The 20,810-nt window shown below is 38.0% G+C and overlaps 1 protein-coding gene across 10 annotated transcripts in view; it reads left to right on the forward strand.

Annotated features, from left to right (window-relative positions):
* Window positions 1-20,810, forward strand: part of ERC1 (ELKS/RAB6-interacting/CAST family member 1) — a 481,205-nt gene that overhangs the window by 209,562 nt on the left and 250,833 nt on the right. For all 10 annotated transcript variants that reach the window (XR_009214662.1, XR_009214663.1, XM_058443362.1 and 7 more), the window contains one exon: window positions 19,857-19,992. Coding sequence is in view for 8 of the 10 variants with exons in the window: in XM_058443362.1 (XP_058299345.1) it covers window positions 19,857-19,992 (136 nt within the window). In the remaining 2 variants the exon portion in view is untranslated. The remainder of the gene's footprint in view (window positions 1-19,856; window positions 19,993-20,810) is intronic.

Here is a 20,810-nt window from a genome sequence, read left to right on the forward strand (position 1 = left end):
ATCCCAGCATTTTGGGAGGCCGAGGCAGATGGATCACAAGGTCAAGAGATCCAGACCAGCCTGGCCAACATGGTGAAACCCCGTCTCTACTAAAAAATACAAAAATTAGTTGGGTGTGGTGGCACGTGTGTGTAGTCCCAGCTACTCAGGAGGCTGAGGCAGGAAAATCTATTGAACCTGGGAGGTGGAGGTTGCAGTGAGCTGAGATTGTGTCATGCCTGGCAACAGAGTGAGACTCTGTCTCAAAAAAAAAAAAAAAAAAAAAAAATTTAGCTAGCTGTTTGGCCTAGATATTACAAATTTCAATGTTATTGTAAGTTTCCATATTCAAAAATCACTTAAGTATGTTGCACAACTATTTTGAAAGTGTTAGTGAAAAATAATCCTCTTGAAATGCAATCTTTTAAATTGAGAATTTTTTTTTGAGACAGAGTTTCACTCTTAGTGCCCAGGCTGGAGTGCAATGGCGCAATCTCGGCTCACCGCAACCTCCGCCTCCTGGGTTCAAGCGATTCTCCTGCCTCAGCCTCTGGAGTAGCTAGGATTACAGGCATGCACCCCCATGCCTGGCTAATTTTGTATTTTTAGGAGAGACAAGGTTTCTCCATGTTGGTCGGGCTGGTCTCGAATTCTGACCTCAGGTGATCCACCCACCTCAGCCTCCCAAAGTGCTGGAATTACAGGCGTGAGCCACCACGCCTGGCCTAAGTTGAGATGTTAAAAGGAAAGTACTTTGCAGATGACTTTCCAAGAAAACTAGAAGGAACAATTGGCTTGGGGAAGTGATCATAATGATATAGCTTGGATATAATCAGAACTTTTTTTCTTTTTTTCTCAGATGGATTTTCGCTCTTGTCACCCAGGCTGGAGTGCAATGGCGCGATCTCGGCTCACTGCAACCTCTGCCTCCAGGGTTCAAGCGATTCTTTTGCCTCAGCCTCTCTAGTAGCCGGGATTACAGGCACTCACCACCATGCCCAGCTAATTTTTTTTTTGTATTTTAGTAGATACATGGTTTCATCATGTTGGCCAGGCTGGTCTTAAACTCCTGACCTCAGGTGATCCACCCTCCTTGGCCTCCCAAAGTGCTGGGATTACAGATGTGAGCCACTGCACCCAGCCATAATCAGAAGTTTTATACAATGTGTTGTGAGAGGAAAATTCACCACAGGCTGTCTTTACCTTATTTAAGGAGGTCAATTAAATATAAACCATAGTAGCTTGCTTATTGTCATTATTAGTTGATTGATACAACAGAGAGTAAGTTGATTCTTTCCTACATTACTGCAAAAGCTATCTAATGCATCCTCCTGTCCACTCATTATGTTTCCCTTTCAGCTTGTTCCAAATTTTGGGAAATCTGATTATATCACTTCTTTATATAAGTCCTATATACTTTGGGTAAGCTACAGATTCCTTGCTTAGCGTATAATTGTTAGGCTTTGCTTGCCTTTAGCTTCCTTTTTCTCTACTCTCTCCTCCAACTTTAAGCTATAGTCATTCTGAACCGTGAGGTTTTCCTCAAGGTAACACATTTTTCTTTTCCTCAGGTTTTTGTTCATAGTTTTTCTCTGCCTAGTACTGGATCACCTGCCTAGTAACTTGGACTTAATCCCTTAGGAAAGTTCAGATATTGTTTTTCCAGGAAGCCTTTTCCTGATCATCACCACCACCTCCACCTCCAGACTAGCTTAGGTCTCTTTCCTGTCCACTCTAACAGCACTTACTATATACTGTATTTCCTTAGATGCCTGGGAAGTATTCGAGAGCACGAACAGTTTTTTATTCATGAAATTGTTGCAGGAATTTTTCTTAGTTCAGCTAAAGACGGGGTCCTTGTCACACGGCCACGAAAATTTAGGCTTGCATACGATTCAAACGGTGAGTAGGACAGGGTTTTATTGGGTGAAAAGGAAAAGGGGGAAACAGGGCCTCTCCACAGGCCAGATTCCTTGCTAGAGTGCTTCCTGCCTTGCAGATCGAATCCCAGGTTACACCCGTGAAAAGGAGGGGCCAGCCTCCTCCCAGGGCACCGCTGGCTGGGATTTCTGTGGCTCCATCCACTGCGCCCTCCTCCCAGGGCACCGCTGGCTGGCGTTTCTGTGGGGACCCCTTCCTACCTGGCTCTCTCCAAATTATATCCTCAGCGTTTGATATATAATGGTAGTATTTAATGAAGTATTTGTCTATTTAATGAGTAGTGAATATGTAAAAAACTTAGCAGGCTGTCAAAGCTTAGATAAATGTCGATCCTCTTACATCCCAGAGCCTATTTTCTCCTGGGCAATGCCTAAAGCATATTTTTTAGTTGTCTAGTAATCGTGATTCTGCCCTTTGTGAGGTTAGTCTTCTTCACCTTTACCTGTAACCTAGCATTTAGTCTAGTTTTCTGACTTACCGGTAGTTTTTTCTAGATGTAAAATTATTTCCTGACTCTTTCTGCCTAAATCCTTTGGCTTCCGTTTTGACTATTCACATAAAGAGGGAAAAAAAAGCCCATAGTGTCTTACATTTATTTAGTATCTAGTAGCTTAAAGTGCACTTTCACTTTCACCATCTAATGTGAGTGAAGAGATACGTTCTATGGAAGAACTGAACTCATCTGGTCATACTCATCATTTCAAGTGGAAAGAAAGTGGTAGCTTTTAAAAGGAAAAGTGCATAGAAATACTGTTTTAGAGTCGAAGCTTGCTTTCAGAGGAGTTGAGTTTTAAGACGGAGTGTGGTGGCTCACGCCTGTAATGCCAGCACTTTGGGAGGTCGAGGTGGGCGGATCACTCAAGCTCAGGAGTTTGAGACTAGCAGGGCCAACATGGTGAAACCCCATCTCTACTAAAAATACAGAAACTGCCTGGTTGTGGTGGTGGGCACCTGTGGTCCTAGCTACTTGGGAGGCTAAGGCAGGAGAATCTCATGAACCCAGGAGGCAGAGGTTGCAGTGAGCCGAGATCACTGCCACTGCACTCCACCCTAGGCGACATAGCAAGACTCTATCTCAAAAAAAAAAAAAAAAAAAATTGCCGGGCATGGTGATGCATGCCTGTAATCCCAGCTACTCGGGAGGCAGAGGCACAAGAGTCACGAACCCAGGAGGCGAAGGTTGCAGTGAGCCAAGATCACTGCCACTGCACTCCACCCTAGGTGACACAGTGAGACTCCGTCTCAAAAAAAAAAAAAAAAAAAAAAAAAAAAAGCCCGGGTATGGTGGTGCATGCCTGTAGTCCCAGCTGCTTGGGAGGCTGAGGCACAACAATCGGTTCAACCCAGAAGGTGGAGGTTGCAGTGAGCTGAGATCACCACTGCACTCAGCCTTGGTGACAGAATGAGACTCTGTCTCCAGAAAAAAAGAAAAAAAAAAGGAAAAGTTTTTTTTAAAAAGGGAAATGAATCCATATGAGAATGCCAGGGTACTTACATCATTGGATATGCTGCGCTTTTGGAAAGAAAAAAGACACTGAGAGATGAAATTTCCTAAGAACAGAGGAATACGTGCTGTTAACCATGGTAATAGAGTCCTGGTAAGGTAACAACTCTGCAGAGCAGTGGGTTTCTGCTTCTGATTTATGTACTATGTGCGCCATCTTCATGTAATACTTGGTGTCAGAGATCTCCCAGGTGAACAGTGTTTGCTCATAATTTCTATAGCAGAGAGGTTAAAAGTATCATAGTTACAGTCAGACAGACCTGAGTTTGAGTACTAGTTCTAGGATGTTTAAAACTGATTTTGGGTAATGATTAAATTTTATTGAAGGTTTGCTCTTCATTTTTAATGTGGAGTTAATAAAACCTTAAAAACATTTTGAATAAGATGATAAATATGCTGTGGTAAACATTAAGGTGCTTAGTATATAATAAGTACTTAGAAGGGTTATTATAGTATTTAGCATAGCGTTAGAGTTAGATATAAACATATAACACATAACTTCAATAGTATCCTCCTTCCCTCCACTCCCCCCACTCCCTGCCTCCCCTCAAAGAGTGAAGAAGAAGCATATTCCGTGTTTCTTTGGATCTTAATGTAAGGGCAAATTTAGATATTTAAATTTATATATTAACATATAAAACAGATAAATATGTGTGTGTATACGTATACACACACATATTTATGTATATGTATACGTATACACACACACACACACATACATGTTTGGGGTGAGGAGAGAAAGGATATGTTAGTAACCTCTGGCAGTGTGCCAAATCTTATGCTAAGCATTTTTCATGCATTATTTTATTTACTTCTCACAGTTCTGTAAGAGATGGGCATTATTCCCATGTCAGAAATAAAAAAGGTAAGAACACCCTGAAGCTTAGAGAGGCTAAAGATCATATAGATAATGAATAGTGAACGAACATTTAACCTAGAGCTCTTTAGCCCTTAAAACTTTTGCTTTTAACCACTCTACCATTTGTATTCCTGTTAGGGGTCCTCACATCCCTTGGGAGACCTTGAACATATTCTGAGATTTACAAGTTACCATGTAAATTTTATGATTTTGTATTTTCATTTCAGTGACAATAAAAAAGTTTATATACATATTCTGGATCACCTGGGTGAATATCTTACGATTAAATACCCTATGTAGTTTCATTTATATTTATGGATATCATCTCATTGTCTTCAGGTATTACTGTTGTAATTGTCATGGGCCAGTGGGAAAAGAACAGTGGTGGGCCTAATCCGTACTGTTGCTTTTTAACCAAGCAGAGTTCAAATGATGTCATAATGTACTATAAGCAGCAAACTTTTTTAAAAAAGTAATCTGACAAAATTTTTGAGACAGTTGGATCATCTTACGGCTCAAAACAAAACAACTTGGACCATAGTAATAAGCACCATGAGTGCACTGTGAGCAGCAATTTAACAGCATATTCAGTTAATACTGGTACTCTGCATTATGTCTTTTGGTTTGAATTGCATTTAATTTGGGAACTCTAGATGTAATATTTGCATTTTTTACAGTATTACAATTTATCAGTGGATCTAGAAAATATTTTCTTTTACAGTTATACTATATTATACTGTAATCTAGATACAGACCCTTTAGCTCATGAAGATGAAGGAATTAGTTCTGTTTAGGGGAGTGCTGGAAAGCTTTGCCAAGATACTGCCATTTAAGCTGCTTCTTGCAGAATGAGTGCATGTATGCTCTTATGCTGGGCAAAGACAGGGTAAGGGAAAGGGCAGGGACATGAAGACATCTGAAAAGGCAAAAACACAAAAGAATCTTTTCCTCATGCTTACCGCATGAGGGAATGTTAAAAATACAGGTGATTGTTAAAGACCTTTAGTGCTAATTAAGGGAATATGGATTTTATTACGTAGTTAGTATGAATCCAAAAAAAGCAAAAAGTTTGGGAATATAAACAACTTTTATAATTCAATTGTGTGCATATGGAATCTTTGTAAATTAAGTCATGTTTTACATGAAACCAGAATCTTATTGGTTAAAGACTATTTGGAAATGGAATGTAAATGTTTTTGTGTGAAAATAAATTGTCCCCAAATTTTCAGATTTATAAATTACCTTTTTTTGGGTCTCCTCCTCTCCTTCCTTCTTTCCGTTCATCCCTTTTTTCCTTCTTTTCCTCTAGGCACATCCTTTAATAACGAAATCAGAAACTGGTAACTTTATTCCTCTCTCCCGTCTCACTGGGATACTTTAGTGATTAATAGTCTTCTACCCATTTGATTTAATGATTTTTATTTTATTTTAACTAACATTTATTGAGAAAACTACATATGAGATTTTCTGATCACTAATATTTATTTGCACAGAAAAAGGTGTTACTATTATTTACTTAATAAATCTGCTTTTATTAATTATTTTATTTATGCCTTGATTTCCCACAGTTAGCCTCCAGCTGCTACTTCTGTATTATGCATGTTAGAGTGAAATGTCCAAATTAAATTAGTTTTTAAGCTGAGCCTGTGAAATCACCAGGTGGAGAAATATGGATGGCATATTATTCCTGCATATACAATTTCATATGCTATTGGTGCAGTATAATTAAACTGTAGCAGTCACAACTTTCATCATTGACATAGCGTTGGCGGGAGGCGGGAGTAAATGGAATGATATCTACAAAAACACTTTTCAGCTGGGAAGAGTGAAACAAGATAAGAGGAAATAAAAGGCCGTATTGACTAGTACGTTACTTTTCCAAAGTCATGGGGCTAGCAACCGCTGTATGTCTGACTTCTACCAAGAAGGGTTGAATCCCTGGTTGATCCTGTGAGGCTTGAGGCATATAAACAAGAAACATCAAAGAGAGAGGAAAATTAAATGAAGTAGGAGTGTTAGAGAATAATAATACAATTAAGGGAGAAAATAATAGAGGTAGAGGAAGAGGTTATATACACTTCTCTTACTATGAACATTTTACTCAGAAGTGTAAGGTTGCATGTCTTGTTTTATACCGTGATAAAAATTATGATAATGCTTAACAGAAATGGGTGCTTTGCTCCATAAAAGCGCTCAATGCTTTCCTCTGTCATTATGAATTAATCAGCAAGAAATCCAGAAGTGAGCAACATGAAACTATTCCCTCTCCTCCTTTTTTTAAACAGTGAAAAAAGTTGACAGTATATTTATTCTGTCATAGATCCAAAAAGCCAAGTCTGCATTTTAAGGCAGGGTTTTCTTTGGTTTTCTGTTTCTCAACCACACCTTCAAATTTCTTGGCATGGTACAGTCATAGCATTGTGTCATATCCTTGGTCTGTTTTATCAGACTTCATAAATTGATCCTGACTATACCAGCGTACTAGATTCTTATCTTTACACAGTTTGGGAAATGGACAATGACTGTTTTGGAAAAACAGTTCTATAAATTGTGCTGTGATAAGTGGGAGTGGGCTCTCTGCTTTGCTTTTCCTCTAGTCTGCTGCCATTCCTAGATAGTGTCATTTCTCTGATTTAGGGCGTTGTGTAACTGTTGTGGGTAGAGTAAACCTGCCCTAACTGTGGAATAGATTGTTAGCCGTCAGAATTCTCCACCGTGGAATGGAGATGCTGAAAGATACTGTTCAGCTCTGGCCAACACCTCTTGTCTTCCCAGTTGACTTACTCTCGTCTCCACTCCAATTATTCCATCTAATTAGGACCTTGAAACAACAACCTACTAATTTTGTTTGTTTTGAACCTCGGATGGCCTCACACTTCCTTCCTTACCTGGGTCAGATTTCATGGTCCAGCGCTATATTCACTCCCTTCTAAATCGCCTTGACTTAATTGCTTTTCTCTTCTGTCACACTTGCTTGCAAAACCTCAATCCTGATTTAAAGCAAGTGTCTTCCTACACTGCCTCTGCCCTGAGCAGCTGCGTATTACCGGGCAAGAAGAGTCACAAAGCTTTGTGGACAGGGCTCACATTGAATTTATGGCCACAGATCTCAAATTGCTCCTAATTCTGCAGGCAGTCCTAGTTAAGAGGACTGTTAGATTTGATTTCCCATTCTCAGAGGTGACTGTATCATTCTCTTCTCTTATCAAATCTGCAAATCCTTCGCCTCCACTCAGTTTCTGGCTTCACTTGATATTACTTTGAGAAAATTAAAATAATTGGACGCTACCCAGTGTGTCTCCTCATCAAATCTACCAGCCTACTTGCATCTATACCTGTATCCTTTGCCTCAATAGTGCCACTATTCCTAAATTCACCTCTGCTGCCTTTTCTCTTAATCCTGTCCCAGTTGCCCAACCTAAAGATGCTTCTCCCTCATTATCCTTCTCCCTCCTTTCAGATTTTTGCTTCTCCTGGTTCACAAGTGCACTAACCTGCCTTTAGAGTTCCACTTAACGTCTTAAAAAAAAATCGTTCTCTTGATGTGATGTCTTATTCTAGTTGCCACCCTGTTTCTCTCTTCCCTTTTCAGCAAATCTTATTTAAAAAATTGACTGTAGTTGCTATCTGCCTTTCCTTACCTTTCTTCAAGTTTGTTTAATCAGGGTCCTATTTTTAGTACTCCTACGAAACTGCTCTTGTGAAGTTATCATGAATATCCATGTTACCAAATACAAAAATCACTTCCATGGCCCCATCTTAACTTTACCTTTCAGCGTCATTCTACGCATTTCCTTCCTTGAAACACCGTTTTCTTCTGGTATCTCTGATACCAGTGTCTCCTTATTTTCTCTCTCTTTCACCTGTCATTCCTTTTGTGGTGTTTCTGATTCTACCACTTTCCTCTAGACCTCTAAAAGGCTCCACTCTTAGTCCTGTTCTCTTTTTTATATATATATATTCTCAGACTTCTATTTTTTTGAGATAGAGTCTCACTCTGTCACCCAGGCTGGAGGGTAATGGTGCCATCTCAGCTCACTGCAACCTCTGCCTCCCAAGTTCAAGCAATTCTCCTGCCTCAGCCTCCTGAGTAGCTGGGATTACAGGCGTGTACCACTATGCCCGGCTAATTTTTATATTTTTAGTGGAAACAGGATTTCACCATGTTGGCCAGGCTGGGCTTGAACTACTGACCTCAGGTGATCCACCTGCCTTGGCCTCCCAAAGTGCTGGATTACAGGCATGAGCCACCATGCCTGGCCTCAGACTTCTTCATGTCTAAGGCATTCATTATCAAAAACACAGCAATAGCTACCAGATTAATAATATACAAGGTGCTCCAGGATACTCTACTCATTACCTACACAATGTCTTTAGTTAAATATCAAATTTAATTTTACTCAGAACAGATCTCTTGATCTGGCCCACCCTTTTCAAAACCTCTTCTTCCCCAGTTTCCCACCCTCGATCAATGGTAGTACCATTCACTCATTGTGCAGACAATAAATCACCAAGCAATCCTTGATTTTTCTTGCTCCCTACACTAAGTCTATTAGTAAGCCTGATCACACCTCAGAAACGTATCTTTAAGTCAATTCTCTCTATGAACATTATCCCTTGCTCAAACTACTGCAGCCGTTTCCCACGGCCATTTGCTTCTATGTCGTACTTCTGTACTAGTCCCGACTCTGTAGCAATCAGACTGAACTCTTTTTTTTTTTTCTTTTTTGAGACAGGGTCTCACTGTTACCCAGGCTAGAATACCCTGGTGTAATCTTGGCTCACTGCAACCTCTGCCTCCCAGGCTCAAGCCATCCTCCCACCTCAGCCTCGCAAGTAGCTGGAACTACAGGTGCACACCACCATGCCTGGCTAATTTTTGTGTTTTTTGTAGAGACAGGGTTTTGCCAAAGTGCTGGCAGTGCAGGCGTGAGCCACCGCACCTGGCCTGAACTGAACTCTTAGACACTGTCACTCCTTGGTTAAAACCTTCTTGTGTTCTCCCATCATACACAGTAAAACCCAAGCTCCTTCCACAGCTGAGGCCCTGCGTCCTCTGGCTTCTTGCCACCGTTATAACCCCGCCACAACTTCCCCTTCCATATACTCCACCTATCCGCTTTTTTGTTGTTGTTAAAACAAGCTAAGTATTTTCTATCCTCAAAGCCTTTGTAGTTACGATTCTGTGTGCCTCTTCTCCTAGATCATTATATGTCTTTTCCCTGACCATTGTAGCTGAAATACACTGTTTGTCACATCCAGCGTCTCCATTACATTGCCTGTTTTAATTCTTTTCCTAGCACATGTCATTGTGCTATGACATACTTTTTTGTTAGTTTATGTTCCCGCCTCCCCCTTTTAAAAATAAGTTCAATATGTTTGTTGAGGGTGGGGACATTGTATTCTTTTTTCTTCCTTAGCTGTATTTAACTCTTGGCAGGCATTCAGTAAATATTTGCTGAATAGATGAGCGAGGGCTGGCTCTTTTCTGAAAAAGTTGACAGTCGACAATGCATGCTAGTTTTAAATTATGGACAAATATGTGGCTTTACATCAGTTGAGAGAAACCTGAATGTTTATTAGGTTACTGTTATTTTTATTCGTGTTTTTGAGCAATTCTTTTGTACTTTGTGATAACAAGTAATTGCTTCCAAATGAAAAAGACATTTCCAGTGACCTGCAAAACTCTTCAGCAGGGATTGGCAAACTACAGCTCATCTGGCACCTATTTTTGTAAAACCTGCAAGTTACGAATGGGTTTTACATTTTTCAAGGATAACGAAAAAAGAAAAATATTTGAGACAGATTTTACATGATTCACAAAATGTGAAATATTTGCTCTCTGATCCTTTACAAGGAAAGTTTGCTAACCCTTGCTGGAGGCGGTGGCCCTCATTACCTGCCTTCCTCATTAGCGGCCTGCTGCTCCTGTCTGCTTCACCTGGGCCTCGTGCCATTCGCATTTGCTGTTTCCTTCGTGAGGAACACTCAGGCTCACTCCCTTACTTTCTTCACCTCTTTGCTTAGCTGCTGCCTTTGCAGTGGAGCCTTTCCTGAGCACTTGATTTAAATTCCAATCCCACCACCCATTCCTACACACCTTATCTCCTTTCTTATTTTTCCCATTGGACTTATCACTGTCTGACATACCATGTATTTTACTTATGTTCTCTTTCTTTCCAGTGGACAGTAAACTCAGGGCTGAGATTTTTGTCTGTTTTGTTCACGGCCATATTTTCAAAGACAGCACCTGGCCCATAGAAGGTTTTATTAAATATTTGTTGAATTAATGGTCATAGATTAAAGTTATCTTGAGAACCAGCATCAAAAAAAGTCAAAACACTTCAGTAAACATTGATTAATTGCCATAAGACAGTCCTCATCTCAGATCTATGGAGTTGTATGAAATCAGGTCCTTGTCTTCAAATAAATCAGTGTAGTCGTTAGAATAAGCATAGAAATAAAAGACACTAAATGTAAGATGAGACTAATTATCATGCAGTTTCCTTGCTGATTAAAAAAATGTTGAATTGATCATTTAAAATATTTTTGCAGAAGTTAAAAGTGTTTATGTAAAACTCCAAGTAATTAACAGTTTTATGTTCTGTATTGATATCTTTTCTCCTTTTCATTATGACTTATTTTCTTTAGACAATTAGGGGTATGGTTCCGTGAAAATAAAACCCATATTTAAAATGGCTTTGAAATAGTCAAAAGCATTTTAATTAGATAAATAACAAGTGAAACTATTAGCATTTTATTTTTAGTTTTTTGGTTACTTTTTGGGCAGGTATTTTTTAAAGCTACAATTAGGTATTTGGCTAGTATTATAAAATTTTATGTCTTAATTTTTATGTTAACTGTGAGTGGAGCTCTTTGGGGGAAGGTAAAATGAGAGAGAGAGAGTGTGTGTGTGCATGTGCGTGCACATGTGCAATGTATGTAGTCATGAGTCATTGAATAATGGGGATGATAAGTTCTGAGAAACACATCACTTTGTGATATCATTGTACAAATATCATAGCGTATACTAACACAAACGTACATGGTCTAGCCTACTGCACAGCTAGGCTGTAAGGTATAGACTATTGCTCCTGGGCTATAATCCTGTACAGCATGTTACTGTACTGAATACTGTAGGCAGCAGAACACAGTGGCATTTGTGTACCTAAACATGTAAACATCAGTAACAATACAGTATTATAATCTTATATGCATCTGCATCTAAGATGCAGTCTGTTATTGACCAAAGCATTATCATTATGTGCTGTATGACTATTATGAGTGTACATATTCTCTCTTTTTTTTTTTCTTTTTTGAGGAGACAGGGTCTCGCTCTATCACCCAGACTGGAGAGCAGTGGCGCGATCTTGACTCACTGCAACCTCCGTTTCCTGGGTTCAAGCAATTCTTGTGCCTCAGACTCCCGAGTAGCTGGGATTACAGGTGCCACCATGCCCAGCTAATTTTTGTATTTTTGGTAGATACGGGGTTTTGAGGCTGGTCTCAAACTCCTGACCTCAAGTGATCCACCCATCTTGTCCCCCCAAAGTGCTGGGATTACAGGCGTGAGCCACCACATCTGGCCCATATTCTCTATATGTAACATTCTATAAATATTATAGATGTTTATATGTAATATACACAGTGCTTTAGCAATGTCATTTTATTTTTAATTATTGTATATTTAAGCCCTAGCTTAAGCTTCTCTTCTTGAGTGAAAACCCAAATACCTGACTGAAATTTGATTGATAATATTTTTTTAAATTTGACAATAGAAGCATCCTATTTTTTCTTAAATTTGTGTGGGAGATTTTATGGTATAGTAACATATGACGCTGACTATATGTAACTTTCTTTTTGGTAAAGCAAAACAGCCAGTAGAAGTGTAGCCTCTGACAAATGTTAGTTTCTTAAGAGGAAGGAGTAAGTTAAAGACAGATAATAAAAATTCCTTTACCAATTAATTTTGCTAGGTGTTTATAAGGAAGATATTTATTTTTTAGTAATTCCATTGTTTTAGAGCTTCAAACAAACTGTGTTTTCCCTCAGAGTTTTGTTTTGGGTGGATTTATCAGTAGGGTATGATTAGTTTCCTTTTTATGCATTTGTTCAACAAATGTTTAATGAGCACCTATAAACCACAAGGAACTGTGCTAGGAATTGTGGATTTTGAAAATATATCAGAGGAGGACTTTAACCTCTAGGAAGGCGTGTTCATAAAGTACAGTAAGACAGGTATGTAGACTCCCTCCCCTAATACGGAGAACAAGTGAACATGTCATAAGATAGATTCAGTTGAAGTGGTATTGGAGTTAGGAGCAGCCATAATAGTTGTGATCTAATAGATTTACCTCAGTTTGAGTTTGGATTTGAAGAGACAGAGGCTTAGGGCGGCAATAACAAAGGAAATATGGGCAAAGCCTGCCTGGCATAGTCTGAACTGACTGTTGTTTCTTAACAGTGTGCATTTAATGTGTATTCATATCCCAAGGGAACCTTGTTAAAGCGCAGATTCTGATTTAATGGGTCTGGCGTCAACTTGAGATTGGGTGTTTCTACCAAGCACTAAGGTGATACTCCTGATATAAGTTCGTGGATCACACTTTAAATAGCAAGATGGCGGACCACATTTTGTAAAACTTCTGGTGGCAGAAACCAGTGAAAAATTCAACTACTGTTTTCTTTCCCATCTTTGTTTTTCTCTCTTACACTTTTGTTTGCTTACGTCTGTGTGCTGGTGGAGAGAGTTAAATCTTTTATTCATCATTTCACTGTTACAATAGTTGGGAGCTTAGCAATTGTGAATCTAATTTTAAAGCGTTAATTTATTTATGAATTGCTCTAATTTCTCCTCTTCCTGCTTGAAGAATAGTAAAACCTCTACGTTCACTTTGAATTAAATTCAGATTAGTTCAGGCAAAACAGCAGTTGAGAGAGTTTTAATAAATTTACTAAACCATTAAATCTATGGCACCTCACGATAGGAATTTACTAACATCTAGATTTCTTGAGAATTTAGATTCAAATCAAACTAGATGTTAATCTATTTATAAGGAAAAAGAAGGAAATTCCTCATTTCACAAGTTCTGTTATGTCTCAGAATGTTTTTTCCTAAATATACATTCCAGAAATACCCTCCTTTTACTCTTTTAACGTGTATTTAGATGATACTCCCTCTTATATCTCTTCCCAGAGGAACAATATTGAAAAGGATAATAATGAGGCAAGAAAATCATTGTGTGTTTTCATATTTTCTAGTTAATTCATGAATTCAGAACTATACATACATTCATAAACACGTGCATGCACACACACACGTACGCAGACAGACACGCATACACAAGACAAGAAAGTGGGGATAGGCAAGAGATTGATTTAATTATCTCACAATTTTCTGTACTTTTCTTGGTTGCCTCTCATAGATAAAACCATTTTATCTTGATAGTCATCCTTTAGCCTACAGAGTGAAGATGAAGAAATAATAGTGGTGAAACTAAAGATAGGAAATTTAAAATATGAAAATAAAATGGATTAAGAAAATAAAAGAATCAAAGACCAAAAAAAGTGCCATACTGTACTGCTTTGTATATTTAGTCTGATATAGGCAAACAACCTATTTTGAGATACAACCATATCTCTTTTTAAAAACAACTTTTAAAGAAAAATTTAAAATATTTTATGTCTAAAGTACAAAATTTAGAAACTGTAGAAAAAAGATAAAAAAGAAAAAAAGATAGGCTGGGCACCGTAGCTCACTCCTATGATCCCAGCACTTTGGGAGGCCAAGGCTAGAGGACTGCTTGAGCCCAGGAGTTTGAGACCAGCCTGGGCAACATAGTGAGACTTCATCTCTACAAAAAATAAACAACAATAACAAAATTAGCCAGGCATGGTGGCATACGTCTATAGTCCCAGCTACTTGGGAGGCTGACATAGAATGATCACTTGAGCCTGGGAAGTGAGCTATGATTGTGCCACTGCAGTTTAGCCTAGGTGAGTAAGTGAGACCTTGTCTTTAAAAAAAAAAAAAAAAAAGAAAGAAAGAAAAGAAAAAAAATGAATTTTCAAAAAACATGCTTAATTTGCCCATCTTAATATTCTTCATTATATGTGTGTATATGCATACATTTGGGATCATGCTCTGTATTCTTTAGTTCGCATTTTATTATGTCTTTTTGGAGTTGATGGAGGTAGTCATTAGTATGTCTGTAAGCCAGGTGGAATGCTCACACCTGTACTCTCAGCAACTCAGGAATCTGAGACGAGAGGATCACTTGGGGCCAGGAGTTTAAGACCAGCCTGGGCAACATAGCAAGGCGCTGTCTCTACAAAAATTAGCTGAGCTTGGTGATGTGTGCCTATAGTCCCAGCTACTTGGGAGGCTGAGGCAGGAGGATCACTTGAGCCCAGGAGTTCAAGGCTGTGGTGAGATATGATCACGCCACTATACTACAGCCAGGACAACAAAATGAGGCTGTCTCTTAAAAAACAAACATACACACACACACACACACACACACACACACACACACACATGCACGGAGTGGTTGATTGGATAGGATGAGAGTAATGAATTTCTTGAATTGTTTTTTCTGAAACATGACTAAAAACACCATAACCTAGCTTTATGATTTGTAGGTAAAGTAGGATTTTTAAAATCGCTTACTCTTTGATATAATTGTGATGAAAAGTGCTGAGGAATGAAATTGGCTTTGATTGGATTAAATATCTGCCTTCTAACCAAAACATAGTCTAGTAGTTCTAATTCAGTTATTTATTCCATGTGTCATAATGCCCCAAATAAGCAGGCTACTGCTATTGGCATTAAAGTATGCCAGCACCATCTGGAATAATTCACAAATGCAAGGTGAAAGGAATTTCTGCACCATTTAAATTTTTTTCTCTCTCTTAAAACAGAGCAAAATTTTTGCATCTAGTAAATGAATGTTATGAGGAACTTAATTTTGAGAAGAAGCAATTTGATTCATAAAAACAGAATTTTTCTCCATTTGTTTGTCTTCTCTAATGCCAGGAGCCAGTCTGCCTTTTCATTAGTTAATATGATTGATATCAGATTGTTAAAATGAGAAACAAAAAATTATAGAGTAAGGAGAATAAATATAAACATGATTTTTCTTTTTATTTCCTCTAGTGATAGCTGATTTTATTATATTGTCTGTGGCTGAATTCTTTTTTAACTATTATTATTATTATACTTTAAGTTTTAGGGTACATGTGCACAATGTGCAGGTTTGTTACATATGTATACATGTGCCATGTTGGTGTGCTGCACCCATTAACTCGTCATTTAGCATTGGGTATATCTCCTAATGCTATCCCTCCCTTCTCCCCCAACCCCATAACAGTCCCCAGAATGTGATGTTCCCCTTCCTGTGTCCATGTGTTCTCATTGTTCAATTCCCACCTGTGAGTGAGAACATGCGGTATTTGGTTTTTTGTCCTTGCGACAGTTTACTGAGAATGATGGTTTCCATTTTGATCCATGTCCCTACAAAGGACATGAACTCATCATTTTTTATGGCTGCATAGTATTCCATGGTGTGTATGTGCCACATTTTCTTAATCCATTCTATCGTTGTTGGACATTTGGGTTGGTTCCAAGTCTTCACTATTGTGAATAGTGCTGCAATAAACATACGTGTGCGTGTGTCTTTATAGCAGCATGATTTATAGTCCTCTGGGTTTACTGGTTTACTTTGTGATGTGTAACTGTAAACCGAATACATAGAAAAATCGAAAAAAATCTATAGAAAAATAATTAGAATTAGCAAGAGCATTTAACAGGTTTTCTAGATATAATACCCATATATGGGAATCATCTTCCTGTTTATATGCCAGCAAAAAGCCACTAGAAAATGTAATTTTAAAAAGTTATTAAAATAATTTATTCAGGAAAAGTTCATTAGTGCATGGAGCCGTTAGGTGAAAGATTGATAAAAGGTGAACTCTACACACAGAAGAGACCAGGCTGTCACTGCTTTAACGCACTGGTTAATCTTAGCCTCTTTATGAGTGAGGAAACCAAGGACCAGGCACAGTGGCTCATGCCCGTAATCCCAGCAGTTTGGGAGGCCGAGGCGAGTGGGTCACTTGAGGCCAGGAGTTTGAGACCAGCTTGGCCCACATGGTGAAACCCTTTCTCTACTAAAAATACAAAAATTAGCTGGATGTGGTGTTGCATGCCTGTAATCCCAGCTACTTGGGAGGCTGAGGCACCAGAATGGCTTGAACCTGAGAGGTGGAGGTTGCAGTGAGCCAACATTGCACCACTGCACTCCAGCCTGGGCAACAGAGCGAGACCCTGTCTCAAAAAAAAAAAAAAAAGAGTAAGAAAACCAGACATTATATTATATGCTCTCAGATGTGAGGCAATGTCAGTTACACAACACCATTAATTATTATTTTTACCTAAAAATGAAAATTGAATATATTCAACTCTTTAAAGCTAATATTCAGTGTCAAAACAAACAAAAAGCAAGAGATATAGAGAAACAAGTTGAATTTCATCATGAAGAAGCAAACGTACAATCCAGAATGTGAGTCGTTGTATGGAATAATTGATTTCCTTTTAAAAAAAATCACTGGCATTCAAAAAGGGTACATTGGAGGAGGTAAGAGACTTTTCTCTAGATTAGTAGGGATTTGAAGGATCTAACAAATAAGCACAATGTATGGGTATTTTTTTGTATTTTGATTCAAATAAAGTAGCTGTAAAAAAATAAACTCTGATACGAATGGGGAAATTTGAATGTGGACTGTATATTATATTGATATTGAGGAATTGTTAATTTTGTTACAATTTACATTGTTAAGTGCTCTTTTTTGGAGATGCATAAGGAAGCATGTATAAGGGTGTAATGACATGATGTCTGGAATTTTAAATGATGGCAAAACGTATGATGTACATAGGAATAAAATATATACACATCTTTTATGGAGGAAGATGCAATGCTTTGTTAGAAGCCTTTTAAGGAGACCTAAACAAATAGATAAACACACTGACAAGTTTTCAACTTAATGATAGTGCAGAAGTGATACACATTCAGTAAAACCGTATTTGAATTTTGATCTTTTCCTGTACTAGTGGTATGTAATATGATACTCTCTTGTGATGCTGGACAGTGGCAGTGAGCCACAGATCCCAGTTAGCCACACAACCAGGAGAGTAAACAACTGCTGCTTTCCAGATTCGGTGTTTTAAACGCATTTTGGACTTAGGATATTTTCAACTTATGGTGGGTTTATTGGGATATAGCCCAATGGTAAGTTGAGGAGCATCTGTAGTATGTTAATGAACTGAAAGATCCAAAAGCATGAAGTTTTTCCCAAACTGACGTTGCTTCAATGTAATTGGAATCAAAATCCCAGAGGCTGCTGTTGGGTTTTTTGTTGCCGCAGTTGGTTGATTGGTTTGGTGGAACTTGACGGGCTAGTTCTGAAATTTCTATGAGAAGCATAAAGCACCAAGAATAGCCAAGACAGTTTTGAAGAAGAAAAGGGTAGGGAGCCTTGCCTTACTAATTACTTTTTGTAAAGGTATAGTAATTAAGGTGGTATAGATCTGGCACAGAAATACACAAACATAGCCACAAAACAGGTACACATGCATATAAAACCTTGGTACACACCAGAAGTGGCAACGCATGTAAATATTCCTGGGAAAATTCATGATAAATACATGTAAAATATGAAATTTTATTCTTATATCAAACCCTCCAAAATGGAAGTATGTTTTTACCTCATAACATATACAACATCGGTTTCAGATGGATTAATGACTACAACGTGAAAGACAAAGTTAACGTCGTTTTAGGGGAATATCTTTATGAACTTGGATGGACAAGATTTTGTGGAAATGTCACAAAATCGTATATTATAAAGGAGAAGATTGATACATATGAAACAATTAAAAATTTTAGGCTGGACATAGTGACTCATGCCTGTAATCCCAACACTGGGAGGCGGAGGCCAGTGGATTGCTTGAGTCCAGGAGTTCAAGACCAGCATAGGCTGGTGTGGTGGCATGTGCCTGTAATTCCAGCTATTCAGGAGGCTGAGGTGGGAGAATCACCTGAGCCTGGGAGGTCAAGACTGCAGTGAGCTGAGGTTGTGCCACTGCACACCAGCCTTGGCGACTGAGTGAGATCCCATCTCGGGAAAAAATAAAATTGAATTCTATCAATGAAAAGATATAAAGAAATCACAGCCTAGAAGAAAATACTTCCATAACGTAAAACAGATAAAGCATTATTATCTATAATGTATAAAGATACCTACAAGTCATTAAGAAAAAGTCATGTTAACTTAAAAAATGGACAAAAGACACAAATAGCTATTTCACAGAAGTGGAAACAGGAATGACCAAATACTGTATAAGATATTCAGCCTAGGTGGTTAGAAACATGCATTTTAAAACTATAATGAGGTACTATTTTTTTTCTACCCGATTGGAAACACTTAGAAAGTCGGTACCATGTGTTAATGCATGTGGAGAGGTATAATGGCCACTGTTACGCACAGCTAGCAAGCGTATAAATTAATATAGCTTCTTGGAAAATAAAATAAAATAAGGTGTACCTACTGTATTTCCTAGCAATTCAGTTCCTAGGCCTATATACCTTAGAGATATTCTTGCCCGGGTATATCAGAGTGCACCTAGCAGCATTATTTAAAATAGCAAGAAAATGGAAACAACTCAATTGTCATCTTCTGGGGAGTAGATTAAAATGATTGCCATAAAATATTTCATACCTCAGTGAAAGTGGAGAAGATTAAAAGATAAATTACACTCTGAATGGTCTAAGTCTCGAAACCTATTGAAAGGGAATAATATTGAATATCATTCTGTACTAAAAAGAAAAATGAATATTTATCTTTATAAAGCTCAAAAACATGTAAACTATAAATGAACAGTTCATATGTATATGTAGCAAAACAGTAGTAAAAGCAAGGGGATTTTAAACATAAATTTTGAGATACAGGTTGTTCTTATTAATGGAAGATAGACCAATAGTAGAGAGAGACACAGTAGGGACCTTCAGAAGGAAATATGATGTTCCATTTCTTAAGCTAGGTTTATAGATTTTTATGTCATTATTTTCATACACATCTACATTATATACAGCGTATTGAATGTTTGAAATATTTAATAACGGTAAAATTGGAGTTGTTTTACAGAGCTTTCTTTTTCTGTCAGCCATTCTAATATTTTAGTGCGTCAGTGTCAGGAGACTGCTTCCATATTTCCAGAATCTCTGACTTGGTTTCTTTTTAGTCATTTCAGATTATCCCATGCCTTTCTTTTGTTTTATGATTTCATTGTTCTTCATAGAGTACATGCTGAAATACATGTTCTTTATGAGAAAACTTATTTTTGTAAACAAATGTGCTACCATTGACAGGAACGAATTTGGAATTGTTGAAAAATTTTGCAGCATATATTTGTTGGTTTTCAACGATTCCTTATTGTCACTGGTGTAAGTCTCTAAATAAACTATTTGTTTCTATGCATACATATGCAAAGCTTGATTTTTCTCCTTCTGTCATTAGGCAAGTGAAAGACCAGAATAAGAAGGTAGCAAATCTGAAGCACAAGGAGCAGGTGGAAAAAAAGAAGAGTGCACAAATGTTAGAGGAGGCGCGCCGACGGGAGGACAATCTCAACGACAGCTCTCAGCAGCTACAGGTTAGAACACAAGGCGAATCTGAAAGGATCGGGTGAAGACATTTGATCCGTAATCGCATGTTGTTTTTCTCTTCATCTTTATCCTCCTCTTTTTTCTCTTTCTAACCCTGCTTGCTGCCTTCCTCTCAGACCAACTGTTTAGCAATGAAGGAATGGCTTTAAATAGAAAATGCAAGTTTTATTCCACAGCTTTCTGAGGACACGTCAGCATAGGAGAAAGTTCATCTTGCTTCAAGTTGATCACACTTAATTGGTAAGTTCAATGACAGTTTAATGAGTGGGTTATATTAGGCTTCAGGGTTGTCAGTATACCTCTTTGCCAGTTCCATTCATTAAAATGGATTGCTAATCTTGGTTTGTGTCTTTCTTCCTTTTTTCCATTATTCCTTTTTCTTTTCCTTCTACCTCTCTAACCTCCCTCCATCTTTCCTTCCTTTCCTCTTTTTAAATATTCAATTTAGCAAGAATATTTTACAGTCATACAGAATGTGACATATAAACTGTATTTTTTTTTTTTTTTTTCACTTCAGTGGAGTGATAGTTGATGCTTAAACCTAATTATTCACAGATTAATTAAACCTACTCAATAACAGCAGTAGCAGCTACCACATTATAAGTGCCAGTTAGGTCCTCAGTATTTGAAACTAGGCTCTGGTCATTCATTTTGTTCTAACCTTCACAGTAATTCAAGTGGAGCAGGTGATATTGTATACATTTTGCACCGGGGGAAATAGATTCAGAGACATTGCATTACTTATGTAAATGCACACAACTTCTAAATGGCTCAGCCATGATTTTAACTGGGACTTCCTGAATCT

The sequence above is a fragment of the Hylobates moloch genome, unplaced genomic scaffold (genome assembly GCF_009828535.3).
Source record: "Hylobates moloch isolate HMO894 unplaced genomic scaffold, HMol_V3 SCAFFOLD_8, whole genome shotgun sequence".
Classification (NCBI taxonomy): Eukaryota; Metazoa; Chordata; class Mammalia; order Primates; family Hylobatidae; genus Hylobates; species Hylobates moloch.